Source organism: Verruconis gallopava, assembly GCF_000836295.1.
Source record: "Verruconis gallopava strain CBS 43764 unplaced genomic scaffold supercont1.9, whole genome shotgun sequence".
NCBI classification, from domain to species: domain Eukaryota; kingdom Fungi; phylum Ascomycota; class Dothideomycetes; order Venturiales; family Sympoventuriaceae; genus Verruconis; species Verruconis gallopava.
Genome location: NW_015622145.1, coordinates 636,094 through 651,769, shown reverse-complemented (window position 1 = coordinate 651,769; position 15,676 = coordinate 636,094). Strand labels below are relative to the sequence as shown.

Genomic DNA, 15,676 nt, shown 5'->3' with positions numbered 1-15,676 from the left:
AGCGGGCAGCGAGCCAGAACCCTTTTTGCAACGCGCGTGCGCCACAGCGACCTCGACCAGGGCTAGGTAGAGAGGGATAACGAAAGCCAATAATACAACCCGTTCGGGAGGAAGGGGGGAAGGGGATGGGAGGGCACGCCCAGTCGCCGTCGACCTCGTACTGCTCTGCTTTCCAAAACGAAATAGCTCACGACGCGAGGCCTGCGTGCGCGCCTGTGTGCTTTGGAGGGGTGCTTGACGCACACGGCTGCTTGCTGAACAATCGCCTGAGCAAGCACGAAGAGGGCATCACGTCCAAAAATACGCCATGTCTGTGCGTCCTTTTTCGGTTCGGGGGGGTCTCACGTCGCGATGAACTGTGGGGAAATGGGCTTGAAATCTTCGTGAATGGGGGAGGGGGAAACAGCCTCGACCAGCCTGGACGCTGGTGCGGACAGCGAACCTGTACTCTTGGGACATTTCTTTTCATGCGTCTGCAAGAGCCCACGGCTATGCAGACATGGAAACAGGAGAACCGTGCCTGCCACAGCCCCGGCTGGATCAATGACGACGAGGAAGATGATGATGTAGAATACCGGAACACCCGCCGCCTCGAACCAATGCAAAGCACTTTTCAACCGCTTTTGTGTGGACCGGAGATTCGAACCTTGCCGTAAGTAAGACAGGCGTATTGCTCGACGAGCAAATAACCAGGTAGAGCATCGATCACAAAGCGCCGTGAGACGCCGCCCCAAAGCACATGCTAAGGATAGCTGGCAGTGCGTATACTAGTCGATCTCGTGAAGATCGCGTGTACCTGAGGGCAATTGCTCTTCACGGACGGAGCTCGTCAACAGTGTGCGCAGCTCGGCGACCAATCCGTCAGAAACACTAACTTAGCCCGCACCATGCCCGCTTTGGATGTGGTGATGCATCGCCCGCATCTGTCGAAGATCTGCTGAGCCCCCGTCCAAGGTGTTGGGCAGGAGACTCGACGAATTGCGTGGGCGAATCGCATGCCCAATCGACGAACAAGACCTGCCTATTGGCTCTCGCGCTGTGGGCCAGAAAGAGCGAAGCAAAAAAAAAAATTTTTTTTTCTTCTACTTCGTGAAAAGAAAAAGCGCTTCCCATCGCATCCTGGATGCATTTCTGCCTCGCCTCCTCGGAGAATGGTAGGAACCCAGTGGATTACGTGCACGATACACGAGACAGAAGGTTACGAGCAGGGGGTTCAACTCAATCACGCGGCTCCCAAATCAAGTGTCCTTTCCTGGCCTTGGACGGGCTTAGGAGGGTGTGAAAGAGTAGCCTGGCCGTCGTTAGTACGCCGCCTGCCACTTTGTCTTGCTACTACCGCCCCGTGAATTACGCTATCACAAAACAACGTCGAGCGTTGCCTGTCGGTGCGACCACGAAAACTGCAGCCCACCGTTCCGCGTCGAGGTCTCGATCGGTGAGAAACCTGCTTTTTCAACGGTCTGCAGTGGTATTTTCGCGCGGCCCCCTCCCCGAGTAACCACATCCCGTCACAGGTGGAATTGAAATGGCCTGCCCTAGACTTGGGGCCTGGTACGTCGCCGAGTGGGGTTAGCAGAGCAGCCCAAAAGCCGGACAGATCCCTTTCAGATTCTCCTTTCTTTTCCCTCGGGGAGAGCTCGAGCAAGGTAGCATCGCGCTGCGCAATCTGGGCTCGACCCGCTATCTCATGCTCCCCCCGATGTTGACGACCATACAAACACCTGTGGACCTCTCTTGCCTCGCCTCGCCTCGCCTCGTCGAAAAACGGGAGTTGCGTTAAAAGGGGAAGAAAAGAAAGAAAAAGAAAAAGAAAAAGAAAAAGCCACTCCGTTGATCTACGAAGCATAGGACTTCGGGGAACGGCTTCAAACCTCTTTCTTTCAGATCGGATATCTCGTACGGGAAGATGCAGGGAGGGAAGTAGCACGTCGTCATGGCGCTGGGGAGCGCGCAGGACGGCTTGTGCCGGCCCGCAGATCCAGAAAGAATGATGACCAAATCGAAAGAAACGAAAATAACCAATCTATAACCTGAGACTCCCAGGGTATTACGGGGTGATCTCCTTTCTCTTTTCTTTTCTTTTTCTTTTTTTTTTTTCCTAACCTTTCTCCTTTGGCGGCCTTTTCGTCAGCATGAAGCGTGTCCAGCATCTTTCGCCCATAATTTCCCTGGGCACGCTGGGCCGCGCTGTGGAGACGTGCTATGAAAAGGTGAAGAACACACGCATGATGTGCAGTTGACGTGCTTTTTTTTTTGAGCTTTAGCCTGTGCCAAAACGTCCCGCGCTCCCCAAGAGAGCTGCAAAGCAGAAAGAAAAAGAAAAGAAAAAACAACAGTGTCTTTGGGAGCCCAAAGGCACCGCCCGTTTGGTAGCTTCTTTTACCTCTTTGCAGCCTCGCATCCCCCCCCCTTCCTTCCCCAATCCGCGATCGGCAAAGGCTTCAAGAATCGCTCCCGCTTTCCCACGACTCAGATCGAAAGCTTCTGCTTGTGTCGTCGACTCCAAGAGGCACAAAAAATAAGAGAGGTTGCCCCACCTGATCACAAAGTGGGACGCCCGCGTTGGGTGCAGATCGTCGGCAAGTTTTACGCTGAACGGTAAAGCCTGCCCTCAGCACGATTGGCGAGCTGTAACCGGAGCAGGCATAAGGCTGGGAGACCGTCCGCAGCTGGAGACGTATCTAACGACGATGCATGCAAGTCATTTCTGTTTGTTCTGTCTTAGCGCTTCCCTCCACCCTCCGCCGGGAAGAAAGAATCGAGGGGCATGCGGCGCGATTCAGCGTTGCAATACGAATTTTGCTGCTCGCCGAAAAGGACAGGACAATACTTTCACGAAGGAGGGGGGACTGGGGAAAAAGGAAGTCACGCGATGTTGGTTTTCTTTGCTCGAGGCAAAGACTTTGCTACACAGCTATCGACGGACCGTGGGATGGCATGTGAGAGAATCGGTGTGCGATCTCTCTGTCACGCCCGACAAAAGCTAATATCAACTTGCAATAGAAATTCGTTGATTGGTTGCAATTAAAACTATAGATCATGACTCGTTTTTCCTTCTCTAGTCCGCACGTTATCGTTTCTACTATAGTGTGCATGTTGCACTGTGGCAGGCCGACCAGTTATTTAGTCCGTCCAATACACAGCCGTCCTGGATCCTTATGATCGGGCCACTGCGAAGCCCTCCCCCGTGGACGAGCGCGATCAGCCGTGGGAGCAGACGGGACGAAGTGCCGGACGATCTGGGAAGGCTCAGGCTTTCAAGCCACGGAACCGGTCTCGAAGCGCGGGCTGTGGCGGGCTCGACTTCGATATAGTACATGCCTCGAGCACGAGGCTAGATGCTGGACACGATGAGTGCTCCTCGTCAAACCGCACTACCGCCAGACAAAACTTGTAGAAAATCGTTTGCTGGGTTTGGACGAGGAGCTGGCGGCGCTGGACGGCTTGCTCGCTTCGCTGCCATACGACGAGTCCGTCGGCGGCCGGGCAGTTGAGAAGCGCGGGTTGGGATTTGCTTGCTTCTGCGCCGTGCGGGACGCGGGTGGGTCGACTTGCTGCCTGTTCTTAAACACGTATTCGCCGTTGACATACTCGAAGTCCGACTTCCACGCGTTGCGGTTGTTCCTCCTGACGTAACGATCCTCCAAGCGGTTGAGCTCTTTCCCTGCAGAGAAAATGAAATTGTTTAGCCAGTCGCCCTCACGATCGGCGCTGCGTGTCCGTTCCACCTACTCGCTTGCAGTTTGGACAGAAATCCCATCATGATGAGACACTTCTCTGTGGGGGTAACCCTGTACTGGTGCAAGGCCGTAGGATCAGGAACAGCAAAGTTCCCAACGCGATCGCAGGATCTAATGAGGTTCGAAAAAATGACGTGTCAAGAGCAGAGGCAAGGATGAACGAGCGTCTTGCCAAAGAAAAGTTCAAGCTTCTGAGCCTGGCGGCAACGGTACACGTTGAAAGTGATGCAGTTGGTCTTAATAGCTGTACTATAGATGCGTGCCGTATGCGAGAAGCGCAGTAGTGGATCCGAATGCGAGTTCCAACCGGCACGATGGGACGCGGGTGAACCTGTCAAAGTCGTTTGCAGAGCCAAGGACCGTCTGCGTCGAGTGAATATCGGGAGCACCTTTTTACTCTCCCCTCTTTTGTCCCTCCCAGAGCAAATTTCTGGACAGAGGTTGAGCCGAAGGAAGTAGAAAGAAAAGGGATCGAAAAGAGAAAAAAAAGGGGAGGCAACCGACACGTACTTGTAGAGAAAGACTGTGGCGCCGTCGGAGGATTTCAATGCATTTATGAGCACTACTAGGGGAGCCATGCACGCGCACTGCCTTCAATCTCGCACTCGCAGATGGTGCATAGTGCCGAACAAGAACGAGACCATTGCCTTGGTCGTCCGCATGCAAAGTGCCCATGGACAGATGCGTCCACGGTGTCCACGACTCGGCCGCCGAGCGATTAGTACGGTTCGTCTTGTTGTTCGGGGTGTTCATGCCGATTGTTTTGCTAAAGAAGTTCAGAAGGCGTTGAGTCGGGGCCGCCAGGAGGCGTCTGCGGTGCACGCGATGCGAAGCCATCCCCATCAAAGCGTCGCCGCACCCCAGCTCCATCACGATGGCCGATGTCTAAGAGCAGGCCATTGTCCGTCCCTTGCATCCGCATGGCCGTCAATCTCGTTAAAGAGGAAAACACTCTGCCATGTCTTTTGTTTCCTATCTTCTGCCGTCGCACTACGACACTGCCACTTTTCATGCCACCAGCCCACCAGCACCGCTTTCTCGCGTGCTACTGTCAAAATAAGGCATTCGTCGTCCACACCGTCCAGGCCAGCCTGCCGAATGAAAACGGTGGGAAACCAAAGGCTAAACTGTACACGTATCGAGTGGCGCACAACGTGTCAATAGTCTAAACGGTTTTTCAGTAATCTTAGTCATCAAGCTGGAAATGCCACCGATAGCGCTCTGAATGAACACATACAGGATGCCACGTGCCTATGCACGCTGCTTATAAGCTTAGTCCACGAGCTCTTCGTTTTCTCGCCTTCAGCTACGATAGATACGTACGACATCGTGTTGAACTCGTTTCGGAGGCTTTATGATGAAGAACGAAGTTGAAAGCGTCGAGCGGGCGGCCTCATGATCGTGATTCCGAACACACGCTGTCAGCCATCTTGACATATCTTCTGCAGCTCGATTAAGCAATGCAATAGCTCGCTGTAGCTTTTGCATACACCACCGGACAAGACGCATGATGCATGATTGTGGTGGTTCATCAACGCTTTGGAGCAAAGTCGCAATCCTTGGTGAAGTCAAGTTGTGCACCACGAACTCGCTGCCTTCGCAAACACGTCTACTCGTACCAAGAAAACCCTTTCTTGAATGACGCTAGACTGATGATTGTATTGCTCCCTCCATTGCATTTCAAAAACCTGCTGCCAAGCCACCATTGTACCACTTAGCCCAGATTCTACCTTCGAGCAGCACTTCAGGCCAGCGCCCGTACAATCTGCTTGCTTTTGCTGTTATCTACTCTCATTCGGGGCATTAAGATTCTTAAAAGACGTGTTCTGCTAAAAAACAGTTCCACAGCTGCCCCCTTATCCCCAGACAGTCCGGAAGATAGACCGGTACGTGTAACCTGGTGACACAAGAGAGTATAAGTCTGTCGGAATGGGATACCATGTCCTAATTTGGAAAAGAAGTTTGTTAACCTTCTTACCCCCACCAAAGCTCGAAAGGACATGCGTATCCGCTTTTATACCAAGGATGCTCCTCGCGCCGTCGCCCGAAGGGACTCGCATATATAGCAGACGGTGCGGGTATCATCCGAAGACGAAGTAACAAGGGAGAAAAGTTACAAAGAAAACCCACAGAATCAAGCTCAACGAACGTCGACCAAGGAAGCCAGACGTTGAAGCGGAGTGACCCGACGTCTGCACAACCACAAGTCTGAAGCGAGGGACCAGAAAGCCTCCAAACCGCGTCCCCTTTCAAAAGAGCAGGAAGAGACGAGAAAACAGGAAAAGAAAACACACGCGGATTACTTTCTTTTCAAAAAAAAAAAAAAAAAAAAAAAAAAAAAAAAAAAAAAAAAAGCCCAACAAAAAAGGGCCCGGAAAAGACTAAGCTGCCGTGAACGGGTCCGGAGCCATGTGTCTCAGCGCCCCGACCGCGACGCCCCTCTCGCCCGCCGTGGTGCGCCCGCCGACGTCCTTCCTGGAGTCCTTCCCGGCCTCGCAGTCGTCGCGAGGCTCCGTGACCTGGACGACGCTCTTCTCGACGCAGCTGGCGGCGGGCGTGGCGTCATGCCCGCCCCGAGGGTTTCTCGGCCTGCACAAGCACACGCAGCCGGAGCTGTACCACGTCCTGTCCGGCCGCGGCGTCGTCGAGATCGAGGGGGCGGCGTACGAGCTCGAGAAGGGCATGACGGTGTTCATACCCGGCGACGCGGAGCACGGCGTGCGCAACGAGGGCGCCGAGGACTTTCGCTGGCTGTACGTCTTCCCCGGGCGGTTCGAGGACGTCGAGTACAGATTCAGAGCCGAGGGTGCCTACGGATCGGAAAGCAAGGCAAGCGCCGCGTCAAAAGCCAAGCTGTGAATGTTCATGGGACAGAGAGTGTGATGCGAGAAAGCTAGCGGACCCAAATGGCTTTTCGATTGCTTGATACAAACACTAGTGGAACGTAGGCGCGCAGCCTGCCACTAGACAAGAGTTGTCATACCCTCCGTCAAACTCCCCTCTACACTGTCTTTCTCCCAGCTGACATGTTTTGTCACGCTCCGTTCACACTTGCATAGCTGCAAATCTTTCTCTTGCCACTCTCCTTCACTCGGGGAACATGGCCAACATCACCAAAAAAAATTTTTTTGAAAGAAAATAAAAATATTACAAATTCTCGCTCGAACGCTACGAACAATTGCAAGCTAAAAAAAAAGGGGATGATGCCTCTGCATTTCCACAAGGCTACATAGGTGCTCTGCGCTGTTTGAAAAATGCCAGGTGATTAGAAAAAAAGAACAATGTAATAGTGACAAGCTTCGCTTTCTCTCGCCTGAGTAAGGTGATCAACTGCCTGATGCGTAGGCAGGACCGGGTATAGCCATATTTTTTTCTCGATTTTCCCCCAAACAGTTGGAATGTTCAAGAAATTTACACAAGGAAATTCGTCCGTCGTCAGTGGTAAAGCGGCAAGTGTTCGCGTGGTAGCGGTCAAGCCCCAACCTGCCGGGAAATGCTTCGTGCGCTGTGGAGCGTGATGAAACTGTCTATAGGTCGTAAAAAAAAAAGTTGGTGGTTCTTAAAACATAGGAAAATAACAAGACTGGCGAGGATTATAATTGTCTCAGCAATCGAGCCCAAACCCTCCTCTTTAGGCGTTCGTGCGTCGATAGTTCGTCTTCGAGAGGATGGACCGTGATTTTCCACCCGTTTGATATTCGAGAGATCCCAATGGAATTGGGGTCTTCGTGCATTTCTTCTCTATCATCGTCGTCCTCTGGATCACTCCCTTCGCCGGGACCAGGACCGTCATCCTTCTGCGGATCGACTACGACCCTGTTTCCAACGTTTGCAGCATAAGCTTTGCCACCCAGCGGTATGGAATATTTCAGCGTACCACGGACAATCAGTTCAAACTCGTGCAGAAGTACCCTTTCCCACCGTTCGGACCCTCCCAACTCGGTGTGGTTTCCGGGATTGCGCAGACGCAGGGCACCGGTAGCGTTATGTACATGCCGCTTCCAGAAGCTGGGTTCGAAAGTAATCGTACTGTCAAAGTGGTAGATGCGACCCAGAAGCATGGTCTGCTTGGAATCGGAGCCATCCGAGTCGTCAGGGAAGCTGCCCGGTATCGAGGGCAAGAAGTTTTCCTGAGCATCCAGGGCGGGAGAACTTAACTTTCCTTCTTCAGCCGTATCCGTGGGGGCCAGTTTCCTCGGTGGTAACGGCTCGTCCGCCCAGTCACCGCCCGGGTGCTCCCTCCACCATTTCTCCGTGCCGACATACTTGCTTTTTGCGAATACATTCAAGTCCACATCGGAGACGGTAATAGGTAGCATATTCGGGTTGATCGCCCCGATCTTCAGGTCGAACATGATCTCCGTCTCGCTTGCAAGCACGGACTGTATCTCGTATAGTTCGACATGCGTCAGCGGCGTTGTGATGACGAACAGGAAACCGACGATGCCGAACACAAGCAAAAAGAGCATCGCAATGATGGCGATACACCCAGCAAAGCGTGAAAGAATGCCCTGTCTTCTCCTCGTGTATCTCTCCCCACGAGACCCTCGAGTAGGAGGTCGACGAGCGCTGCGTGTAGTGCGCATCGTTCCCATGCTGCTGATGAGAGGAGTTCGTTCGTCATCGCCGCCTTCGGCATCGAGATCGTACGAGGACATGAAGCCACTGTCTTTCCTCGCATTTCCGTTGCCGTTACCATTGGCGTGCCCATTGCTGGCTTGCAGATTTCTAGCCGCTATCCTGGCATTTTGCGTTTGTCGTCCGGGCAAACCGGTCAAGGATCGAACCTTGTTCAGCTGTGGAAACGGAGAATCATCGTCCAATATCGACGGATGGCCTGTCGTGCTCCGGCTGGGGCGACCTGTGTGATGATGCTTGACTATGCTTCCTCCACCTCGTCCAGTGCCCGCTCTTACGGTGCCATCCGGTCTATCCACAGCGTCGTCATCCGCAGAGTTGTACGCGTTTGCAAACTTCATGCTCCGTGTTTTTTGAGTGCTAAGCAAGCCCTGGTTCTGTCGCGCATCCCTTGGGGCTCCCATCGACGTCAGGGACGCGCCGCTTGGTGTACGCGAGTGATGTCGGCTGCGTCTGATCGGCGGCTCTGCTGGGTTGGACTCGTATACAAATGTTTCTTCCGAATCGTCCGACGTGGCTTCGTCCATTTCATTCTTGACGCGGTCTTCGAATATGTCGGCGCGCGTCGTGCCTTTGCGAGATCGCGAGTCAGTCTTTGCTGGTGTCGTTGTCGTAGCGTAAATAGCAGCGAGCCATTGCGAAGAGCGCTGACGCAAAAGTTGAAAAGTGCTTGGTTGCTCCGACACTACGGTGCTATCGGAGTCCGATTGCGCGCAAGAAAGAGCGTTTGTATCCAAGCTTACATAGGAAGAAAACATATCTGAAAGGGAAGGCTGCGCACGTAACACCTGTGTTGGATTTGCGCGGCTGGGAAGATGAGGCTGCTTGGGTCGTCGTCGTCGCCTCTTTGGCGAGCTGAGGGGGAGAATGACTGAATCAGGGGGTGAAAAGAAATGTTGATCATACATACCAGCTGTTGGGTTCACCGACGGCGTCTTTCGGGATGTCTTTTTCTTGGTTTTATTTGGCTTTATCGTGTCCGAACTTGCTTTGGGGCGCAATGGGCCACCACGCTCGGCCCTGGATGAGGAACGGTCCGATGGAGCGCCGATGGCGTTTTGTGCGACCGAATTGACAATCTCTGTCTCCACGGTCATGCTTCGGGTCACGGGCTCGGTGCCGGTCTTTTGGCGTAGACTGCTGAACGATGTTCGCGATGACGGTGCCTTTGGGCGCGGGGTCTTTTCGGGGTCGTTGTCGTGCTCCTTCTTGCCCTCACCCTTCTTGGAAGTATCGCTGTCCGAATTCTGTGCATGCATTTTGCTCGCTGCGGCGGCCATCGACCGGCGTGGTGTCGTCGAGCCTGATGCCGGTTTAAGATCTTCGTCTGGTCCGTCGAAGAATCTCTGGTTGGCGTCGTTACTGTTCGCGGAATTAGCATCTTGTTCTCGCGGACGTGGCACACGAATTCGACATGGTGCTTTGAGGTGCTGAGTGCGACGTACACTGACAATGTATTGAGCTCGTTGCCCGGCGTGTTGGGCCCGCTGGTCTCTTGCACCGTCTCCAGAGTCGGTGCACCACTAGCACCTCTGCTGGACGACTTTCCAAGCGGAGCAAGTTGTCTTGTTGACTCGGGCTGCTGTGTGATCTCGGTGTCAATTAGCGGGAGGGCATCGGTAGATGACGTCGGAGTAGCGTTCTGAACAATGATGTGGGGTGGGACAGCATCTGGGTTCTTTTGATTTTTCAATGAGTTCCTCCTGCTGCCCGAGGGCGGTGGCGACTTCAATCGGGGGCTGATGGGCCACGAGGTCGTGTTGCCTTCGCCGGCCGCGCAGTTGTTGGTCGTCCCTTTGCTCGGCCTGGGCACTCTGGAGACAGGCTCTGCGGCGGGAGTGGGCTGCAGCTGAGGAGCAGTCGCAGCCGACAGGGCACGCTGGATGGCGGCAGCAGAAGGGACGCTTGACGTATGGCCGGTCACGCTTGGCGGTCTATGAGGGCTGGCGTCGTGACTGTTCTTCCGACTACGCATGCCGTTCTGCACCGTCGCACCAGACAAGCTCTGCTGTCTGAACACACGACCGGCGGGAGAGGAGTCGCGCGACGAATGCGGCGAGGCGGCCGTGGACGGGGAGCGTGAGGCGGACAGGGAGAGGGAGGATCCGTTGCTAACAGCACCGGTGGCGTTTCCTGAGGCTCTCGAATTGGGTGCGACACGGGACGAGGAGTGGTGAGCTTGCGTCGTCGTACGCTCGTTTGTCCATCGAGAGGTGGTGGACGAGGTGACGTTGTTTGCAGTTTGGTCTGTGCAATTCGCTGAGTGTGACGTCCGCGCGGGAGCGGTCCCAGAGCCGTGAGAGGTGCCGGAGAGGTGAGCGGCGGACGTCAGCGGCGAGGTATCACGGCTTAATGGGTCCGTCATGGTGATGAAGACTAGACTAGCCTGAGGTTTAATTCCCACCGTAAAAAGCTTTCCAGGCAAGCCGAGCGGGCACGTCGGTTCAAGGGACTACATCGGCAGGGTTCCCTCATGTAGCATGCAGAAGAAAGGTGGCCAAGTGGAACGGATGCGGGCGCGGATGAACACGGCGCACACAGAGCGACGGCAGCAGGTAGAACGGAGGAGAGGATGTCGAGGAGACGAGAAAGTGGCCCAGATGCACAGGCTACACAGCAGGAGTACAACGCGGCCGAAAGTGGTTGGACAGGAGGATTGTGTGACAAGCACTTGTGGACGGCCCAACGTGGAAGAATGGGAACGGGGGCAAAGGCGGTTTGTGTCGTGTGTGGCTTGACCGACTTCCCTTGGGTCTAGCTTTGGTGTTAATTTGTTTTGCCGTTCATTTTCTTCTTTCTCTTCTTTTCTTTTCCTGCTGGCGCGCCGCGGTGCTGTCTGAATGTGCGGCACCTTGTCAGACCCAACTCTGGCAAAACCAGACCGTCAAGACAGCCAGCACCGTCCGCCACATACGTACAACCACACGCATTTGCCCGCACCCACCCACACACACACTCTCTCTCTCTCCGTACATGCACATGGCTGGGACGTGGAGCGATGTAGGTATGCATGTGTATAGACCACGCTCCCGCACGCATACGTGTAGACGTGGTTGCAGGCATGCGTGACAGACGTAGACGATCTCGCACACTCGCACGCGCCTCCGCAGCAGACGACAACACAGTCCCAACGTTTCGTGCTCACCCACACATTCCCGCCCTCTTCGAGATTCACGATACCACCAAACGGGACAAGCGCTGTACTGTTCTGTAATGCTCACATGCAGCTTGCGCTCGTGTTTTGCTTCCGGCTCCCGCCATTCGTGGTCTTGCCCGCTAGCCGAGGCACCATTACGCCCGTCTTACACCCCAGACGCGAATAATACGCCCGTTTATCCTGCAGCCTGTTCCTGGCTGCCACGTCGCTCGACGGTTGCGACTAGTGAGCAGAGGAAAAATAAAACACGTCCTTCCGTCGCCGTCGTCCATGCTCGCAACCACATGATCGTGTGGGCGCCGGCACCTTTGGCCTTTGCAGGGCCGGTTCGCGGCCAACAAGCTGAGCGGTTCCTGCACCGGACGAACCAGCCCAGGCGACAGGTCACGGCGGCCAGCGCATCATTCTTCACACGCTCGAACCACGAGATGTGGGCTGATGCAAAGTCTGGACTGCTCATGGCCCGCCAGCTACACGCCCGCTCGATCCCGGCGCCCGCACCGACGTCTGCCTTGCGAGCAGAGTCTGATCGTCGCCAAAGGAACACAGGTCAAAGCAGAGAGAAAAGACGCGTCTGGCGGTGTGTTCCGGCGTCGTGGCCCCGGGATCCGCCCGAAATGTAAGGTCAGGCTACCGCAGGTACCAGATGCCTCAGCTCTTTTTTTCCGACAGGAACCAGACTTTGCCCATCAGCGATCGCCGCCCTTTCTTTCCCCGGCGCGCGAAATGTGTTGAGAGCGCCACGGGGCGGACGAAACGGGAAAATTCTGTGGTTCTGTGAAAGCCTCATTCTTGAGGCTGCACAGACGATCTCTGACCGCCCTTTCGCGTGCTGCTTGTGCAGGGAGAAACGGCCAGAGTCAAGCCCGTCACCGCGCGAACGACGCTTTGCGGACGTCCAAGCGAGGACCGCGTGGGCGCACAACGTGCCCTTTGACCGAGGCCCAGGCTACGTTAAGCCCGCCGTCTCCATGGCTCGTGGGCACATCAGATGACGGACAAACGCGCGACTCGTCTGGTTCGGCACTGGGTTGGTTCTCGACGCGACGCAGTCCTTCGATCCAGTGAGCTTTGTGGCCAGACATCGTAGCCGATACGAATGCAACCGCTCGTCTTGGTGCATCGAGTCATGAATTCATACGGCAGGCAAAAACCACTCAAGTTAGAGAAGGCCTTCCTAAGTCGTCCCGTGGCTTTGGTAATCGCAACGTGGATGCTCGGCACGATCGCCCAAGTTCACAATGTTCCGTCATGTCGGCCTTGCGCTTAACCTGACTCAGGCCTCGACATGAAGACGGTGGAATGGCCGCTGCTCACGAGGAATCAGAAACGTCGAGGAAAGCGATCGAAGGCTTGACCAAAGTGCGTCCTCAATTATCGCGAGAGTTACCTCGAGCAGGAAGGCTCGTCCAAGAGTGTACTTGGATGGCTTAAAGAAACAGAATTAAAAGCACGGTCATCCTATGGAAAATACAATCCCATACAGCACTAATTGATCCGTCCTTGTTTGACCTGTGCCTCCAGCACAGCATCCTTCTCAGGGCTTTACTGGATGGGATCGCTAGCAGCACTGTTGATTGGATCCCAGAAAGAACTCATGTCCATCGTACCTGACGTGTCTATGAACCCGCCGCCGCCGCCGCCGCCAACCGATCCTCCACCATTCCATCCTCCGTTCGCCGCGTTCTCCGCGCGTAAGACGGCGTTGGTCAGCTTCAGCGCGCTGTTGAGGAACGCCAGACCCGACGAGCTTTTCCTGCGCTGCGCAGTTTGTGGTGCCGGCGGCGGCGCCAGTGTCGAGACGGGACGTTGCCGCTGGGGTTGTGGCGACGGCGCTCGTGCAACGGGCCTGGGTTGTGGTGCCGATAGAAATCGTGAAGTGTTTGACACGGGTTGTTTCTGCGCTCGTTGCTGTCTTGCGCGCTCCTCGGCTTTCCTGCGCTCCTCGGCTTCCCTTCGTTGTTCCGCGGCCTCGAGTGCCTCCTTGTATGCTCGCGCTTGCGTGATCTGCCTGTCGACCCATTCTGTCCCTTTGGCCTCCGGGTCGATGTAGATCATGTCTGGTGGAAACCCGCACTGCGCGTGCTGCAAATCTGTTATACGCATGCCGTCTTTGTTCATGCAATCTTGACAGATATCGAAGTCATCGCATGATACGCAACGTAGGTGGCCGCTCAGTTCTTCAAAGAATTGCTCTGTTGACGTTAGGGATGTTCCCGCTCATCGCGACGGCATCTCACCTTTGCACAGATCGCACGTGCGCGTAGCTTGCCTGATCAATGTCGTCTCCCAAAAGTCGTCCTTTGCGGATGTTCTTCTCAGGAAAACACGAATCATCTGATGAGGATGCTCAAATGATCCAGTTTCGTAACATGAGGCGCAAACATTGTGCGTGCAAGTCACACAAAAGTACGTCTTTGCGTCTTTCTCGAAAACTACGTGGATCAGCCGTTGCGAAAAGACGTCTGCAAGAGAAACTCAGGAAGAAGTGAACAGCACCTACTTTTGTAGCAGATCCCGCAGCCTTTCTCTCCGTCGTGCGTCTCCTTGGGTGTCATGGGCGTTTGAACTATGCTTGGACCACTTGTCAACTCTTCCAACACTTCCTTCCAATCCCCAGCAACCTCCCCGAAGGTTTTGATCCGGTCGTTCGACGGATCCCTGAAAAATCCAGAACAAACACCAGGAGCATAGCAATTCATGGAGAAGTAAACTAGTCCATCGAGCTCATGTGGTCGACCGTTGGTACATAGCAGATCGAATTCTTGATCCAGCTGGATAGAGCAGTCTCGCAAGTCATATGAATAAGCACCGCTCTTTAACACGATCAGATACGATGTGCCGGGGCCCAGGGCCACAAGCCTTGGACCACCTGTACTATATTCAAACTGCTCGTTGTCCAGGAACGATCGCATAACTGAGGGAAGCTTCTCGTAAATGAAGCCGCCTCTGTCAAAAGCAAAGAAGCATCCGTTAGGCCCCAAAATAACTTGAAGTGACGGTATGTGACGCTTGGGATTTTCAGGAGGCCCGATCCATTCTCTTAGTTTAGGAGGGAGGCAAGAATACACTGGGGGATGAATTAGACCTTGGAAATGACACCTAGGAGGCCCATCACCTTACAGCATTTATCGGCACCTTCGTGGTCTACGTAGCCTGCATAATAGATTCCAATGTCACCTAAAGCTATATTGTACACGTATTGAGCATGCTGGTCAGGTTCGAACAGCTTGTCAATTGACAACGGCAGTTTCTCTCTAAGTGACGAATCAGTGGATTCAAGGCAGACGGCCGCTGAACAAGCTGCGCAAACCTGAAGATGAGAGTCTTAACGCCGTGAAAAGACTTGCCCCCTCTGCCCAAACTACAACACACGTTGAAGAGCTCAGCATTATCACAAAATGCCATGATGTCCGTAAGCCGTTAAGAGCAGCTGAGATGGATGAATAATGTCAGAAAGCCTTGTTTTCTACGGACATGAGGGCAGCATCCTGCAAAGGTGGGAGGCTGCCTGCTAGGAGCAGTAGGCGACTTTTAACACAAGAATCGCAAGCATTCCCTTCCGCCCTCGAGTGCGCCTCAGCAGTAGTAGGAGGGAGTGATCCAACAAGGAGGCACAGCTGGCGCCACCTTTTCCTAGGGCACGCTCTAGCCTCGCCTAGGCTTGGAGAATCGCCTCCATCGTGGCAATGTTTGTCAAGAGATAGGATGGAAAGGGAAGCAGACGTCGAGGCCTCCTCGCTTGCCATTGGCTGACCATCGGCCTGCTGCTTTCCGGTCAAACAGCCTGCCCTATTGCTCTGGGCTATGCCTTCCACAAGCTTTCTCGCTAAGCGATGGTGTGCCAAATCCAGAGGCTTGTTTTTTCTTGGGGGCTCTGAGTCTCACATCCGACACCGCTCCGCGAAGAGCTTCGACGAGCGAATGAGCCTCGCGGACAATGTCAGCGCTGCCTTTTCCCGCATGACCTTTGTTTCACACTTTCGAATGTGTGGACAAAGCGTTCACGTGTTCCCGCCCACATCCTTTCGAGGGCTCTAGTTCTAGCGGTCGAGATGTGCGTTCGACTTCGCCCATTCTGAAGAACTGCTTCTTCCAGCCTACGCAGACAGGGGCATCGAGAAGGTCCTTCTGCCTGAGT

At 54.5% G+C, this 15,676-nt stretch overlaps 5 protein-coding genes across 6 annotated transcripts; 2 read left to right on the top strand and 3 right to left on the bottom strand.

Annotated features, from left to right (window-relative positions):
* Window positions 1-3,023: 3,023 nt before the first annotated feature.
* On the bottom strand, window positions 3,024-4,300 carry PV09_03557 (uncharacterized protein). The gene is made up of 2 exons (XM_016356772.1): window positions 3,733-4,300; window positions 3,024-3,664 (listed from the first exon to the last, which is right to left on the bottom strand). The coding sequence occupies exons 1-2, from the start codon at window positions 3,761-3,763 to the stop codon at window positions 3,375-3,377; spliced, it is 321 nt and encodes a 106-aa protein (XP_016215565.1). The 5' UTR covers window positions 3,764-4,300; the 3' UTR covers window positions 3,024-3,374.
* Window positions 4,301-6,149: 1,849 nt separating this feature from the next.
* On the top strand, window positions 6,150-7,031 carry PV09_03556 (uncharacterized protein; the record flags this gene model as incomplete). The annotated part of the gene is made up of 1 exon (XM_016356771.1): window positions 6,150-7,031. The coding sequence occupies one exon, from the start codon at window positions 6,150-6,152 to the stop codon at window positions 6,597-6,599; it is 450 nt and encodes a 149-aa protein (XP_016215564.1). The 3' UTR covers window positions 6,600-7,031.
* PV09_03555 lies at window positions 6,626-11,107 on the bottom strand. 2 transcript variants are annotated; one of them, XM_016356770.1, is made up of 3 exons: window positions 9,824-11,107; window positions 9,289-9,740; window positions 6,626-8,949 (listed from the first exon to the last, which is right to left on the bottom strand). In XM_016356770.1, exons 1-3 carry the CDS (start codon window positions 10,741-10,743, stop codon window positions 7,334-7,336), a joined length of 2,988 nt encoding a protein of 995 aa, XP_016215563.1. In that variant the 5' UTR covers window positions 10,744-11,107; the 3' UTR covers window positions 6,626-7,333. The 2 variants fall into 2 exon arrangements, with proteins under 2 accessions (XP_016215563.1, XP_016215562.1); XM_016356769.1 differs by having other exon boundaries at window positions 6,626-9,740.
* A 98-nt stretch (window positions 11,108-11,205) lies between these two features.
* Window positions 11,206-14,725, top strand: PV09_03554 (uncharacterized protein). Its single transcript, XM_016356768.1, has one exon. The coding sequence runs from the start codon at window positions 11,592-11,594 to the stop codon at window positions 12,156-12,158; it is 567 nt and encodes a 188-aa protein (XP_016215561.1). The 5' UTR covers window positions 11,206-11,591; the 3' UTR covers window positions 12,159-14,725.
* Window positions 13,064-15,423, bottom strand: PV09_03553 (uncharacterized protein). Its single transcript, XM_016356767.1, has 5 exons — window positions 14,849-15,423; window positions 14,659-14,792; window positions 14,039-14,605; window positions 13,776-13,970; window positions 13,064-13,730 (listed from the first exon to the last, which is right to left on the bottom strand). Exons 1-5 carry the CDS (start codon window positions 14,941-14,943, stop codon window positions 13,081-13,083), a joined length of 1,641 nt encoding a protein of 546 aa, XP_016215560.1. The 5' UTR covers window positions 14,944-15,423; the 3' UTR covers window positions 13,064-13,080.
* Window positions 15,424-15,676: the final 253 nt, after the last annotated feature.